The following is a 15,549-nucleotide window of genomic DNA, read 5'->3' as shown; positions in this document are numbered from 1 at the left end:
TTCCTGCGGGCCTTTAATTAACAAGGAATCAATCAATGGCGGTCTTCGTGGAATTCCGATGGAAAGAGAGCGCCAGGGAGAGGGGAACAAGGGAACGGTGGATGTACAGTAGTCGTGGGAGGAAGACGGTGCTTCGTAACAGTCTGTTTGACTTCCGATCGTTGTGGCCGAGGGAGGAATCCTGCGGCGTAAATTTTCAAAGAGGACTCGAACACTGCGAAGGGTGCGTCACGAAATCCAGCAAAGATTTCTTGTCGATTCAGGGATTAGCGTTACGATTGCGACAAATTGGGAAAGAATGAAATTCTTTGTTTCCTAGTGATTTTTCATAACTAGACTGCGCATTTTATGTTGGTTCATGTCGTACAATAATAGAGAAAATATACGTAAAATAAGCATAGTGTATGTTGAATATATTGTGTATTATAATAATATTGTTATTTCATTTTGCATAAGTGCATATACCTTTTGGTTATGTTTAGTGAAAGATATTCGCGACACCTATACCTGTTAATTTCTTTAGTTTGTCTATTAGGATGTGTTCATTCAAACAATCCTAAGTTACTTTATGTTCAATTAAACATGAAAAGTGTATATTTTACTTTATGTATTATGTATTATGTGTGAAATAAAGTTATGTTTAATCTAACATTTAGTATGTGTTTATTATATTAATTTATATCATAAATGCATAAACTCCGCGGTATAATTATAACGATATCTAACTGTCGTTTTGTACTATAGAGTTGGAGCAAGCTTCAACTGCTCAAATCAGTTTCCAAAAATCAGATTAATATCTTGACTCCCTAATGAAGAGTACATCAAACATTAAACTGTGAAAGTAGTAACAGCTGAGTTGATGAGATCAATAGAATCCATTTTCCCTAAAATCCTTCATCAATTAAAATTTGTATACTGGGGAACCCAGATAGCAATTATACAAGAACTGAAAACAGAAAACCACGTTACCAAACAATTTAATTTTGTCATTACAGATCAGATGGTTCCCCAACGCCGACAAAAGGTCGCAACATCTCCCAATCGATCTCTCTTATAGGCGTTTTTCAATACCCTCCCCATACAGCGCAATTATAGAAATTACAGAATCCATTGAGATTCTTGTAAGGATGACACTGTGACATCCCCAGCGATCTCGGCTCGCGATAGTCTCGATTTGATACAAAAGAGTTTCCAAGCTTGCCGGCGGTCCTCTGGAGGGTCACAGGGTTACGTTTAAAGCGAGGGACACCACCCCCTCACGGGGAGGGTTGGCAAGGACCTCGGCAAATATTTGGTTAGTCTTTGATGGGCTTCGAGAAAGTACAAGGAGAGGATACCGACGCTGCTTCGAACGAAGAAGCTTCAAGGGGACAGGGTGGAATAGTGGTCGGAGGTCGAAGGGGAGGAAAACCGAAGGTAGAGAAGGTCCAGGCGCGTGCTGGGGGTTCGAGCGAAGAGACGAGCCTTAGGAACCGGGGAATGCTGGGCATTTTTATTGGTTCCAGCTTCGTCCTTCGAAATTCGGCAGAGTCGATCGACCGAACGGAAGGATCGACGAATCTGATCTCGTATGTTGGTGCTCCTTCCTCATCCTGATCGGCATGAACAGTTAATTCCTACAGACAGACAATTCTTATCAGTCGATTTTTTAAAAGAAATTCTAATTTCCATACGAACATTCCGTAACTCGAATTTATTATTATATGAGAGGTAGAGTTATCCATAAACCTGAAATTTGATGGTACCTATTTAAAACGCTGTTCTGAGAAATAAAGGTTGTGGTTATAGATTATAGTTATAGCTACAGTGTATATTTTCTAATATATAGTTTCATGGTATTTAAATATTTAAGCCTTCCAACCCTCTTTTTGGTCTTTAGAAATAAGTTACTTGGAATAATAAATTATTAAAAGTATTTCCTACACCAAAAGTTCGACTTTTTCTTTGATAAATCATCGTCGAAACCGAATTCTCTATTTATCGAAAGTAGTTCGCAAGTAGCGTAATGGAGGAAGATTAGCCTCTTGGAAGTCGGACGCAAGAAGCGGCAGTTTCTTGTTTCGTCGCGGGGAATCGATTTTATCGCTGAAGAAATATAATCAACGTTTTAGCGTAATCGCCGAAATAGGATCGTTCCGTGTCGTCTTACCAGTCCAAGGATCCTCATTATCCTTATAGAGACACGGACACAGAGCCGAAGAGAGGGTGTGCTCCACGGTGAGCTCGAGAATTCTGGAGTCAAATTACCCTCTCTTCCACTCAATGGTGCCCTTTCGCCCCGACTATATTGGATTCCTAAGCGCTGTCATTTTGGACAAAAGTAACCGATGCGCCATGGGACGTGGTACCATATAAGTTTCTTACTTTTCTGAAAACAGTCCACGTTTCAATCGCTTGCACCTTAATGTGTATTTATTATCGAGTTGATTATACATTATTCCCAATTAAACGTAACTCAAAATTTCATTCCAAGACAAATGATTACTCTAAAGTTGGAAAAACGTGACTATCTAATGGAAAAAATTAAAATCGTAGATGGAATTGTTGGTATTTAATATTAAATAATTTTGAATAACCATGGAATGAAAAATCTTTTCTACAATTTAGAAAAAAATTGTCTACATTATTATATGTTTAATAAACTGCAGATTTGTATGCATTCATGGAAAGTTTAAATGTGCAAGAACCTACAAAGTGCACACAGTATACAACGATATAAAAAATATTAAACGTAAAGGTCATATTATAATATTTGCAGAGTAAAATACATTTTTATTTAGGTTCGATCTTTATTTGCAAAGATTTTATTCTGCATAAAAATTTGCGGTCTAGTACATCCAAAGCCAAGTCTGTTTACAAAAATTGAACATTCAAAGCAGACAACCCACAACACAGTGAATAAATTCTATAAAAAAAAGCACTAGAATTAAAAAACTTATATAATAACCTACCCTAGGTTCCCTATAGATAAAGTGTTAAGAAATCGATTGAACGAAAATGTAAATAAAGCTCTTTCGCGAGAGCCAGCAAGCAGTAGATAAAATTTAGGATGATTGGCGAATCTTTACTCTAACTCGCTGCATGAAAACGAAAACACGAGCGTTCGTACAATATTCATCCGTGCGGACGTAAAATCGAGCGCAATCCTGTAAAAATACAAGGTTTTACCGTGGAGTTATATCAGCCCTTCTATCCCTCCATTGATGGCCCCCGTCGTACAATAACATTCCACTCCTTCCGCTTTTGTATTTTGTAAGTCAATTCGAAACATGAATCGTATAATAATTCAACGAAGCTAAGGAAAACACGTTGGATATTATTCGTCCCACCTAGCCCACCCTTAAACCAGACTCCATATTTATGAGAACGGAGCTTAATAGAAAATGATAGATTCCGAGTAAACTATTGTATTTCTTTAACTGAAAAAGGACCTCGCTACGTCCATTACATACATCTTGCAATAGCCGACGAATCGAACCTTGAACAATCGTCTATAAACGATTTCGAAGTAATTGTATTATTTCCACTTTACTTATGGTTCAGCGTACATTTTTAAACCTGGGAATAAAAACCCCAGTTAGTGATCCGTTCATTAATTATGTAAGGACAATTTTGGCCATTTTTTATCCACTGCCCTTGTGTAAAAGCACGTAACATTTCTCAGACCCTCCCTCTCCCTTCTTACATAAGGTGTTACCTAAAATTTCCTTAGAAAGCGTTAAATAGTCAAATGTCGTCAAAGAAAGGTTCAGTCACACTAAAACATAAATCAAAGATTTGTATTCTTTAGAAAATAATTACTTAGTCATTGGAAAATCGTGTTATAATTAAAGGTAATATTTGAAACAATCAAAAGTAAGGAGACAAATCAATCCCTCGTTCCTCTCACCCCTCCGACGTAAGATCATGTACAGATTTTTTAAACCCCTTCTTGGGACCCCTACGTAAATAATGAACGGTCCCTAACCCTCTAAAAAATCATTTCAAAGTTGGAAACCAAAAGTATTTAATATTTGTTAAGAGCTTCGAAAATAATATTGATCAAGACCATCAAGACCTTCAAGGTGTTCGAAAAATCTTCGATGGATAAAATTGCACGTGTCCACGCGTCCCGTGCCGCTTTTGCGTAAAATTATACCGGGTGGGAGCGGAATAATGTATGTAGTCCGCGGTGGAAACGGGCTGCTCGCAATTCCAATGAGAAAACTGAGTGCTAGGTGAGGTTCACTCGCATCTCGACGGATTTCTGTCTTCTCGCCTCTCATACATATTGTGATTACTTCTAAGAGAGAACGGGGGAGGAAGATGGAAGGCGGTCCTGTTGGGAAAAGAAAGCATGGCTCCTTTTCTCCCTATACAGGACGTTAATAAATATTTGATATTATTTTTCAGAATAAACGCGAATTCATGTTCATATATTCATAAGTATACTGTCGATGTTTATGCAAATTTGTAATTTTGTAATAGAATGAATTGAAACTTAACCTTTTGTGGAATATTGATACATGTGGACGGTTACTTTTATATCAAAATTATAGTTATTTACGATCACAATTTTAGAATTAAAAAAGTGTACAATAATAAAGTGAGACAACATATTTGCACGTCAAAGTTGATTTTCAGATAAAGATTGCTTTGGATTGTATGTATTCGATATAAGAGAACCTCAAATTTAATTATTTATTATTCCGGTTTATATTTTAATTATGTACCTTGCATTTTGTTAAGTTAAATAGTCATGAAACACCCGGATTACCCTAAGATTTAATTTTCCAACTAATATGAGCTCTCTTAAGATGCGTGAGTGAGGCCAGATTAAAATTTCTATGATTTTTCTTTATGAATAAATCCTACGTTTACTTTAGAAAAGCTCTGAATTAATTTCTACGCCTAATATTTGCCTATTTCTTTTCAAGGGTTAAGTAGTAGTTGTTATAATTAGTTCCACGCCCGATAATCTTATTAGTTAGACTATCGCAACTTGGGCGATTTCAGGAGAGCCAGAGATCATTCGAGAAATGAATAGAAGCTCGCAAGGCGAAATTAAAGTCGATTCTGAAAAGCGGACCGCAGTGATCGATCGGTGACGGTAACGAATCGTTCCACTGGGCAGGAAGAACGATCTTATCGACGAAGTTTCCATTTCCGTTCGCTCTATCGTTTTCCTAATGCCGATCCGCGTGCCTTTCCACGAATCACCCCTGCCGTGGATTCTCGTTTCCGCGCTTTTCCGCCCGCGTGAATTCCTCCCCCCTGCCCACGGCGACGTCCGACCGATGCTAAATAGTAGAAACATAATTCCGTGAGTGCAGGGGAATCGCTTTATCGTGCGGAATAATGGCCCGCATTCACGGCTGCGGCCCTCATAACTCACTTCCTTATATTGCGCTTTTCGGAAATTGCACGTGGCTCCTCTCGATCGCTCATCCATCGATCGTCCACAAGCTTTGCATCGCATTCTTGTGCGAGAAAATCGTCTCTGGCGATACTGGGTTTTTCAAAAGAAGCCTGACGGTTTTTAACGCTGATAAATGCAGAGTATTTATTTTTTTCAAGTGGAATTTCTCTTGTACGAACGTCTGTCCTATGCCAAATAATTATTACCCGCTTTTCTCTTGTTTGTTCGACCGCCCTTTTGTTGGCGCGTAATTTCGTCCATTTAAGTCGCATAAATTATACGTCGTTGAATCTCATCGAATTTCGACGCACTCGCGATGCAGGATCTACGGTAAGGATAGAAAACGTGAGAAAAATTGTGAAGCGAAATTTTCTTGACTTTAAGTGACGTTGATGTACGACCATGAGTTCCAGGAAACGCTTGTAATAATACCAGCTCTCTTTACTGCTACGTATACCAACGGCGCCAACGTTTGGAAAACTCACTAGCCATAATTATGGAAGTAAATAATACATATTTCTATGCTCATATCTAACCTTTATAGGGACTTTCTTCGCATTGGCAAATTCATAGAATTAGAAAATTCTAGAAATTTAACAATGAATCGACGACCTCAGTGATTATTGCATAAATTTTAAATACAGTATAGATTTCAGAATTAAAAATTCTAAAAATTGAACAAACCAAAAGGACGTTGTTTATACAATTTTGTTACGATCTTCGATGGGAAACAGTCTAGTAGTCCTGCACACTCTGATAAAAAATAATAATAGTAAATCGTTAAGATTATCTTCAATTGGAAAATGTTCAGAATGTCATATATAGGACAGACAGTAAGTATAACCGTCATACTGAATTTCCAGTGATTGCATACATATTAACTTCGTGAGAGACAAATTTTTAATTTTCAATTTCTCACATCAAGAATATCGAATAGTTTATTTTATTTAAAGTATAACAACAATACAGACTATATAGAGTGTCTGGTGTCTCGCTTTAATATTGTACACTCTTCAATTATAAAATGTATCGTGATCATAAATATCCCTGAAGGGGTTAATGATTAATGACAAAGAGTAATCTAATCTTCGTTAACCCCAAAAGTAACCCAATCTAAGGTCCGACCGATTAATAACTGGCGTGCACGTTTCCCAACAAATCATCCTGTTGCAATTTTGCTCAGGATTACCTAAACGATTAGATTTAATTGTCCCGCGATAACATGCAATTTTATATGTGTACGTATGGTTTTTTTGTATTACGTAAATTGCCGACGCAGCGTCTCCCGTGCAATCAAGATTGATTTAGATCGCACTTTGTAATTACGAATCGGGCCTCGGCATGAAAGCAGAGTATCGTGTCTCCTCCCGTGGCCTCCTCTTTTTCGTCTCTTCCTGCGGCTTGTACCCTGGCTTTTGTGCTCCGACAATGCTTTTAATTACCCGTTCCGCGACCGAACGAACGATCCCAGTCGTAGACCACCGATCGTTTCGCTGATTGGTGCCCCGACCGATGGGACTTTATTACGAGACGTAATTGTCCTGATAAAATATTCCTCGTCACACGGCGCGTAATCGATGCTAATTGGTTCAACCGATCGCCGATTCGACGTGGCGTGTTACTTAGTCGAGAAATTACCTATCCTCATGCGAGGATCAATCGCCAACTATCGGCATTTATATACGAAGATGGATTATATTTACAAATAAGGCTATCTCAAAAGTTTCTTTCGTGAATTGCACTTAGTTACTTAATGTAATAGTATTAATATAAATAGACAACCTAATTTCATAGATGCAGTAACAGTATTAGGGCAAAATGGATCATACACTATTCAGTTATGTAATATAGAATATAAAGTATTGTGTATGTTTTACTTATTAATAAAAGGAAAGAAACTTTTGGGATAACTTAATATTTCCAGACTTAGAGCGTTTATTCGAATGGATGTTGTGTCCTTTCGAGGATGCTCTTGAGATTATTTAGGTCCTCTTTATGAAGGTCTTCTTAACATTAGTGATGTCCGGCAGCGAAAGGCTTAAATAAAAATCTGGGATTGCAAGATATTTCTGAGCTTTCAATGTTAAAACTATTAGTGATTCACTTCCTGAGTTAAACATTTTAACAGCATCGAAAAAATGCTCAGTATTTCTACAGATAACAAAACTAAACACGAAAAAGTTCGAAATTGAACCTACTAGAAGTTAGTTTAGACCTTCGTGAAAAACTGTTTTCATAAGCTAGGAGATATTCTTGCTTGCATAAGAAACCCTCCCGGCGAAAATCATGAATATTCCCAAGTACTCAGATCTCAAATATTGTAAATCCAGAGTGCAAACCAGGGAATCTAGGCGCAGGATCACAAGTGCGTCCAACCGTTCCGGGAATCAACGACGATGAATCGACAGCGCACTATACATAGCGGCTCGTAGTTTTAATTAAGAGCGAAGAAGAGAATTATCAAAGCGTCCACGAGTTATTAATCGTGTCCGTGGTCGTCATATTGCAGCAATTATACAACTATTCCCCTCGGATTCCTGGGACGCGATTGATTCCCGTAAGGCCGAGCGTCGATTGAATTCAACCGAAACGGGCAATTAAAACCGCGCCGTTGGAATCCAGAGTGGATTCCGCGCTGGAAAGATAGAAGGGGCAAAGAAGTTGATGGCACCGAGGAGAAGGACGGACAGCTTCCGCGGTGACACGCGCGGATCCGTGACTTCACCGACGAAGAAGCCTGTTAGCCGTCTGGCGGCGCATCAAGGCGAGACTATCGTCTTCGGGGCTCGCGTCTGAAGGAAACAATTACTCCCAAAGCGAGTGCATAAATAAAGAGAAAGAGAAACGGCCGGACGATGCACCCACAATGCCCCGTCGATCCTGAGTGGCTGACTGATTTGCATCGGCTCCCTCGACGAGGTCGAGACAAAAGCTGGAATCGACGTTCCTTCGCGAAAAGAACTTGCGCCGATCCAAGAAATCTCCACAGAACTCGCGGACGGGAACACGAGCGTTAAAATTATCTGGATTCCCTCTCATCAAGGGATAATTGGAAACGAAAAAGTGAACTCTTTGCACTTCTGTATCGAGTGTGACTCGACATCAGTTTTTATCTCAGGAGCTCCTTTGCCGAGTCCCACTCGACATACTTTTATATCTAAATCAGCATAGCATTTCATTCTCGTGCATCCCGAAAGAAAACACAAGGATCGTGCAGTTTGTTCAAATTGAAAAATAGCTGGAGGAAGAAAATCAGGATTGCGTCCTGGAAATTGTTTCGAGAAATATCATACACTTGAAAATTACAAAATACAGTAGTAGTGTTATTAAAACTGATATTTAAGTGAATTTGTTTATTTATTTAAATTTCCTTAATTTTTTAGTTAATGTAAATGTCTAAATAAAACAATTAAAAGCGTTTGGAGCTGCTGGTAACGAAATTGAAATATAATTCGGAGTGCAAAGGGTTAATAAATAGCGAAAGGTGAATTTTTAATATTTTCGTGTCAATAAAAAGTATCGTGTCGAGAAAGAGTACCGTGAGTCGAGTCCATCCGAACGGAGCTCGCAGAGCGCGGCTTTTCACGCGTGGTAGGGAGGAAACGCGCTTCAAGGGGTGACTGTGGCTGTCGACGGGTATTCTGGAAAAGGAGAGAACCGGGGGTTGGCAAATACGTAGGACGCATTCAGATCAGTCTTGCAAGACGAACGAAGGGAGGTCCAGAAAAGGTTTCAGGACGCGTCAGCAAGAAACATCAAAGTCCGTGCCATTTCCTCCGGCCGAATACAAATGAAACACGAGCGATTGTATCGTTCTCGCGTCGATACCCCTGCAACCTACTCGAAACACGTTTGGCAAACGGATAAAATAAATCTGCTTCGTGAGCTGTCTCAGAGAATAGAGTCGAATCGTTTAGTGAAATTTTGCGTTTCTTTTCAATGCAAAATTTTCTTCTGAAAAACTATAATGCATGTACAAAGATGATGGCACCGATTCTAAGTGACTACTAGTTCTTTAAATTCAGCAATTTGATAATCGTCAAAGTTAATTTACCCCAAATAAATTTAAAGAGTTTTGAGATAAGATTTAATACAGATATGTAATGTAAATTTTCATTCCGGTATTTGATATTAAGTTTGTAGTTTTGTAAAAACATATATGATTGTATAATACTCTCGTTCTCCTTTTCTAATAATTCATAATTCGAAAGAGTATACACTTATTCCTTGGCATGAGACATTCCTTGAGACATGAAAACATCTATGGGAATGATATAGTACACGTTACAGTTTAGAATATTGGAGATACTTTTATTAAAATTTTATTCTTTACCTATACCTGTAGAAAGACGAATTCGCATAAACATTCACATTCTACTAATAATTATTGCGTGAAATAAGAAGCTACTCCCTTAATGTTCTTCCAGTTTAAAAATGAACTACTTGTCCCGGGGTGGTACATCGAGAAAAGTGAATTGACCACGCTTTACGATTCGTCTCGATCTGAAATTTCACGTTCGAAGTGCAGATTTGATTCGCAATAAAATAAATACAGTCTAGTCGCGAAGGGAGCGACGCATGTAAACGACGTTCCCGTGGAATCGCGAAACATAGCGAGCATAATACGCGAGACGGAAAATAGCGGCAATACCGTTGAGTGGCCGGAATGGTGGCCTGGGGGACCTATGGGGATAAGGATTTGCTCGAAGGGGAAATGCTCGTGCGAGTGGCACATGCGGGAATGCATATGCAGGGAAACAGCGATCGCAGGTGCGGCGATTCCTGGCGCTTCGCAGGGCTCCTCTTCGTCCAATCTCGATCTTTGCTAGACGTAGGTATTCGTCTCCTTGCAATAGATCATCCGTCAAACTTCCATTCAAAATAAAATGACTGCGTTCTTCGATGGAGTCGAGTTTTTATTCGGGATGAATAAATCTTTCTTGCTGAAACCGGTTCCTTGTTTATTATGTCGTTTAAATCTTATTAAAATTATTAGCCCCCTTAGGGTTCTCATTATGCAGGTTGAAATTATGATTTCTTTTTTGCATAGTAGACTGTTAACTTTGTCAGTGAACATGAGTATGCGTTACTGTGATTCATCGTGGATTATTATGAAAAATTTTGATATTTTCGTTGTGTCTTCTGAATCAATGTTTGTCGTTTGCAATGTTGTACACGATTAAATCCCGATTCTCGAACGATTGCTGCGAGAAATATTAATTTGGAGGTTGTTCTTTCATCGGTCAATTTCATTTTTAAAAGATATGCTACTCTTCAATATTAATTTGTGTTATGCATATCACGATCAACGACCAAGCAATCTTTACAACTACGATATTATTATTATATCCAATATAGTTTACTAAAATCATATTATGCTGACTCAGTTCGTAAATAAAAATTGAAGTACAAAACTGGCTGTATGAAAATCACAGGTGTAGAAATTAATTCCAAGCCTTTCTAAAGTAAACTTACCATTTCTCTATAAAGGAAAGCCATACGCTTTTTAATCTTCCCTAAATTAAAAACAACGGAGGATCCATTCCAAAGAGATATTATTGTGAAAACGAGAGATCGATACTCCAACGTAACAAAATAGTAAGTAAATATTTGTATCTAAACTACAATCATGAATGATCGAATAGAAAGGAATATAATTAATTTGTACATCTAATATACACCTTTTCTTGAGCCCTCAATGCACCACTGTATCCACGTATGCACGCTATATTACACATAAAAAAAAAAGAGAGAATAAAGAATATGAAACGGTCTTAAGCGATGTGAAATTTCACGACGACGAAACGATAATTTGTCACGCGAATCTGGACATGGTCGTCTCTCGAAATTTACTACGACGATCTCCATGATGGAAATTCTTTCCATATTCCCGTGGACGAGGGTGCCAGACTCCTCGCGACACGCTGCTGATACTCGAGGGCTACATAGTCCGCCCCCTTCCAAGATCAATAATACCATTCCCGTTTTCGGAGCATGCGCGACGAAACAACCCCCGTAAGCGAGCTGGTTTCCACCCCCAGATGAGCTACGCTCCACGAACGCCTTGCACCCCTCCATGCAACATTCATAGCGCCATCAATATTATACGCGCGAAATAATAACCTGTGCATTTATTATGAGGGGATTGGCGATTCTGCAACGGTTCCGCCGTACGAGAGGTTCGTAAAAAAAAGGAAAGGAAACGAGAGGAACGACCGATGGGACGGTGATAAATTATGCGTGTAAACTGTTATGCAAATCGATCGTTCGAGCGCGAGAAATCGCTGAAAGTGATTGATCGCGGCGAAGGAGCGCTTCCGTGAATAGGAAAAGAACGCGTTGACTAGGAATTGGATTGTTTCGACGACCAGAGGATTTGATTCGAATAATGGATGACGAACGAAATCGCCCTGTGAGGATTTATTCGACTAATTTTTACGAAAGGTTTACATTAATTTTTACGAAAGGTTTACATTAATTTTTACGAAAGGTTTACATTAATTTTCATGTTTATATTTCGTTATTAGAGATTGTCGATACTTGCATCGGATTTCTCTTGCATCCTCCTTTTGTGCGTACATTTTATTCTTTTATTTTAACAGTAAACCTACTAAACGACATTTTATTTATATGTACCTAATATGACTATCATTAAACTGCCGATTTTTATGCATTTATAAAATGCATCCAATAAAATATGACCGCAACGTGAAGTATGCGATAAAAGAGTGCACTAAACGCTCAAAGAAGTCAACGTGAGACGTCGCTATCGAGATAAGAGGTTACGATAAATTTCTTCTCCTCGATTTCAACAAGAATCGTGTCCAAAAGAATACTGAATCCAATTCTACCATTGTCCACGATGCCGAAACCATCATCGAAAGGCCTGTTCAGCAAAGAGACGAAAAAGTATTTGATGAGGTAATCGTCGCGATCGTGTTGCTCCGACCACGTCCACGTCGATCGAGAAACACGAAGGTTAATCCTCTGGTGTCGTTCTCCAAATACAATGTTTGCATTACAGCAGAGGATGGGAGGGTAGCGGGGAGAGACTAGTTACGTCATAAAATCTTTATTACCGTCAGGAATCCCCGAAAACGATCCTGTCTCGCGCCTGTAATCTCCTATCCACGTATTCCCTCGTACATATCTCATCTATTTTCCTATTCCTTCACTCTTCCATCTCTTTTTACGATCAATGAGAAAGACGAGATACGTCGTTTTTACCTAGTCTATTATAATCCAGTTGGAAGAAGCTACGTATGTTATTATAGAATCACCAGATGGAATAAATACAGTGGGGTTGGAAATAACGATACGCAAAATTTTATTCGAATGTTAAATGCCAAATAGAATAAACGTGCAACGATTTATTCATGATATTTATTTAACTGCCAACTAAATTTTAGTTTTTTCATTATGGAACATCAAGTTCTCTAATTTAAATTTAAATTTTGAATCTATTTTTTTTTCTGTCTACAGGTTAGCTTAACAGACAATGGCACTGCTGTGTTTTAAATGTAATTATTTATTACGTAAATGTAATTATTATTATTATCATGTAGTATAATTACTATATTAGCTTATAATGTATTTAAATATGTAGAACATATTTATTGTGTTATACTACTTTGTAACAAAATACATGACAAAAATTAAGAAGAAATTTACTTATTTTATACCAAATAATTTTAACTTTTTCACAAGATAATGTATGCGTCTTAATTATACAATGTCTCTGATAACCAGTAACCATATTGATGACTATTGGCATCAACCTAAAATGTCAAAGTAAATGCCCTGCAAGTTGCCCTTAGATAAAAAATTCGGGCCATAGAGGGTTAAAAAGTATATAATTTCCATGTTCTACATTTCCAAAGAAACTTTTGCACCGATTCAATTTGATATCCCTATCTCATTTTATTAATTTGTATCGTCCTTCCATTTTTATATCTTCCAATCAACTGAAGTTTTCAGTAAACTTTATTCCATCCGGTGATCATTTCCACCTTTCCCACCCCCTAACCCCTCCCCTGGTCCGATGCACGCCACCTAGACCCCGTTTATCAAAAAGTTGGATATAATTTATGGAAAACGAACTACTACTTTTTAAGCACGCACTTCTGGGGCCCGGTGTTCAACTGGATGATACCCATAGCGGCCATAGCCGACACGCAAAAGCATCCGAGAATCATTAGCGGCAAAATGACTTTGGGTGAGTTCTCCGAGACGAGTGATCGGTCGCGACGCGCGGACCTTTCCGGGAATTCATTTCGCCTCTCATATAATAATCACGCATCGCGACGGAAAGGGACGCGACGGATGACGTCCAGGGGGAGGGTTTGTCGAGAGAAGGCCAGGAGCGATTCTACCGTGATACTAATGAACCTTCAGCTTCGAGACCACTAAACGTTCGTTTTGTAATTTAATTACTATTCGGAAGTAGAAAAGAATATTTCCTTTTTTTCTTCAAAAATGGTACAACTCGTGTAAATAATCTCCTAATATCCTACTAATGAACCTTCAGCTTCGAGACCACTAGACGTTCGTTTCGTAATTTAATTACTATTTAGGAGTATAGAAGAATAGTTTATTTTTAACCGACTTCAAAATGTCGGAGGAGGTTACTCAATTCGACATGTATATTTTTTTTCTTTGTTCTTGAAAAGCGATACAACAAGTGAATAATCTCGTAATCACATAGGAAAGCCAAATATTTAGTGCATTTCGTGACTTTGTTGCAGAGAAAAATTTAATTTCATTTCACTTTAAGAATACCTCAAGCTGATATATCAAACATTTCTCTGTGAAATGAATCGAAAAAATTACCAAACGTACTTTAAAACATACCTAAAATATCGTCAAAGTTAAAAAAGATTTAAATAAATCCTTCTTTATAATATTTCAGTTCGTTTTTCCTACTTGAAGTGACGAATACCAATTTTATATAGACACTCCAGTAATTCAAAATTTTCATATAGATTTCCAACTCAATGCTATATCTACCAACATGAACTTGAACTTCTAGAAAGTTGAAAGCACCGAGAAATCAATAAATTAAGATTTCATTACCAATAATACAGAAATTGCTAGGGTCTCCTTCGAAACTGTCTCTCTAGATGACCCGTTCGATTTTCAGCACTGGCCCTCTACTCCATGGTATTCATGAGGTTCGCGTGGAAGGTCCAGCCAAGAAATTTGTTGCTGTTAGCGTGCCACCTAGTCAATACCTCTGCACAACTCGCACAGGGTTACAGATACATCGACTACCACTACCTCTCGCAGCAGAACTCTGTGAAAGAATAGCCAGACGAACAAACGTTTGTGTTTTTAGCTCTTTCACTTCTTTTAATCAACAGCTTTGTACTTCTCAATAAAATTTTTAACGTTCTTCTTAACCAAGGTCTTTTCTTCTCTAACCTTTCTTTTCTGCGAACGAGTCTTCCTTCTCTGTATCTGTATTCGGGTACATGCTCCAGAACTCAACAATTTAAATTGACTATTGTTATTATTAAGCTGGGCTGCCTGATTTAGATCAGTATGTTTTCCACATTCACCTCATGTAATAGTTGCTATACTGTAGATGTTTATACATTTATGGTAATTAAAAATATTGAGATATGTATAAGAATGTATACAAATACAAAAGTATATAAAATATCAAGAATAATATACATGTTATAACGCTTAATAATTAAAACATACATACATACACCCTCGTTCACAAGTATGTGGACATCTTTTTAATTGAAATGAGTATCTAAAAAATTATATTAATAAATGAATATATTAATAAATATTACTTATGTTTCTGTATTTAGTTTACAGTATAATACTAGATTATAGTGCACATTCCATAATAATAATTTACGGTGCATAGTAATTATTCATTGAAGTTGGTAGATGTCCACATATTGATGAGGTAGGTGGACATTCATTTAGGTTTCTATTCCTATTCTGTATCCGTGAAAATATGAATTTGCATAAACATCGTCAGTCTAGTTATTATCAATGATTTCCCAATCCCAGCTACCTCCAGCGATATCCTACTAGATTTAGGCATTCGTCAAAGAAGTGACAGGGTGTTTCTTCCTAGTAAACTGATCTATTACCTCGAAATTGTTCAAGCGGTGCACATTCGAAGACATTCA

The 15,549-nt window shown here is 37.9% G+C and overlaps 1 protein-coding gene across 1 annotated transcript; it reads left to right on the top strand.

The window, feature by feature from the left end:
• The first annotated feature begins 12,159 nt into the window (after positions 1-12,159).
• Positions 12,160-14,704, top strand: LOC128877476 (mitochondrial pyruvate carrier 1-like). The gene is made up of 3 exons (XM_054124801.1): positions 12,160-12,319; positions 13,513-13,613; positions 14,538-14,704. The coding sequence occupies exons 1-3, from the start codon at positions 12,261-12,263 to the stop codon at positions 14,702-14,704; spliced, it is 327 nt and encodes a 108-aa protein (XP_053980776.1). The 5' UTR covers positions 12,160-12,260.
• Positions 14,705-15,549: the final 845 nt, after the last annotated feature.

Source organism: Hylaeus volcanicus, chromosome 5, assembly GCF_026283585.1.
Source record: "Hylaeus volcanicus isolate JK05 chromosome 5, UHH_iyHylVolc1.0_haploid, whole genome shotgun sequence".
Classification (NCBI taxonomy): Eukaryota; Metazoa; Arthropoda; class Insecta; order Hymenoptera; family Colletidae; genus Hylaeus; species Hylaeus volcanicus.
This window is presented reverse-complemented; position numbering and strand designations above follow the sequence as displayed.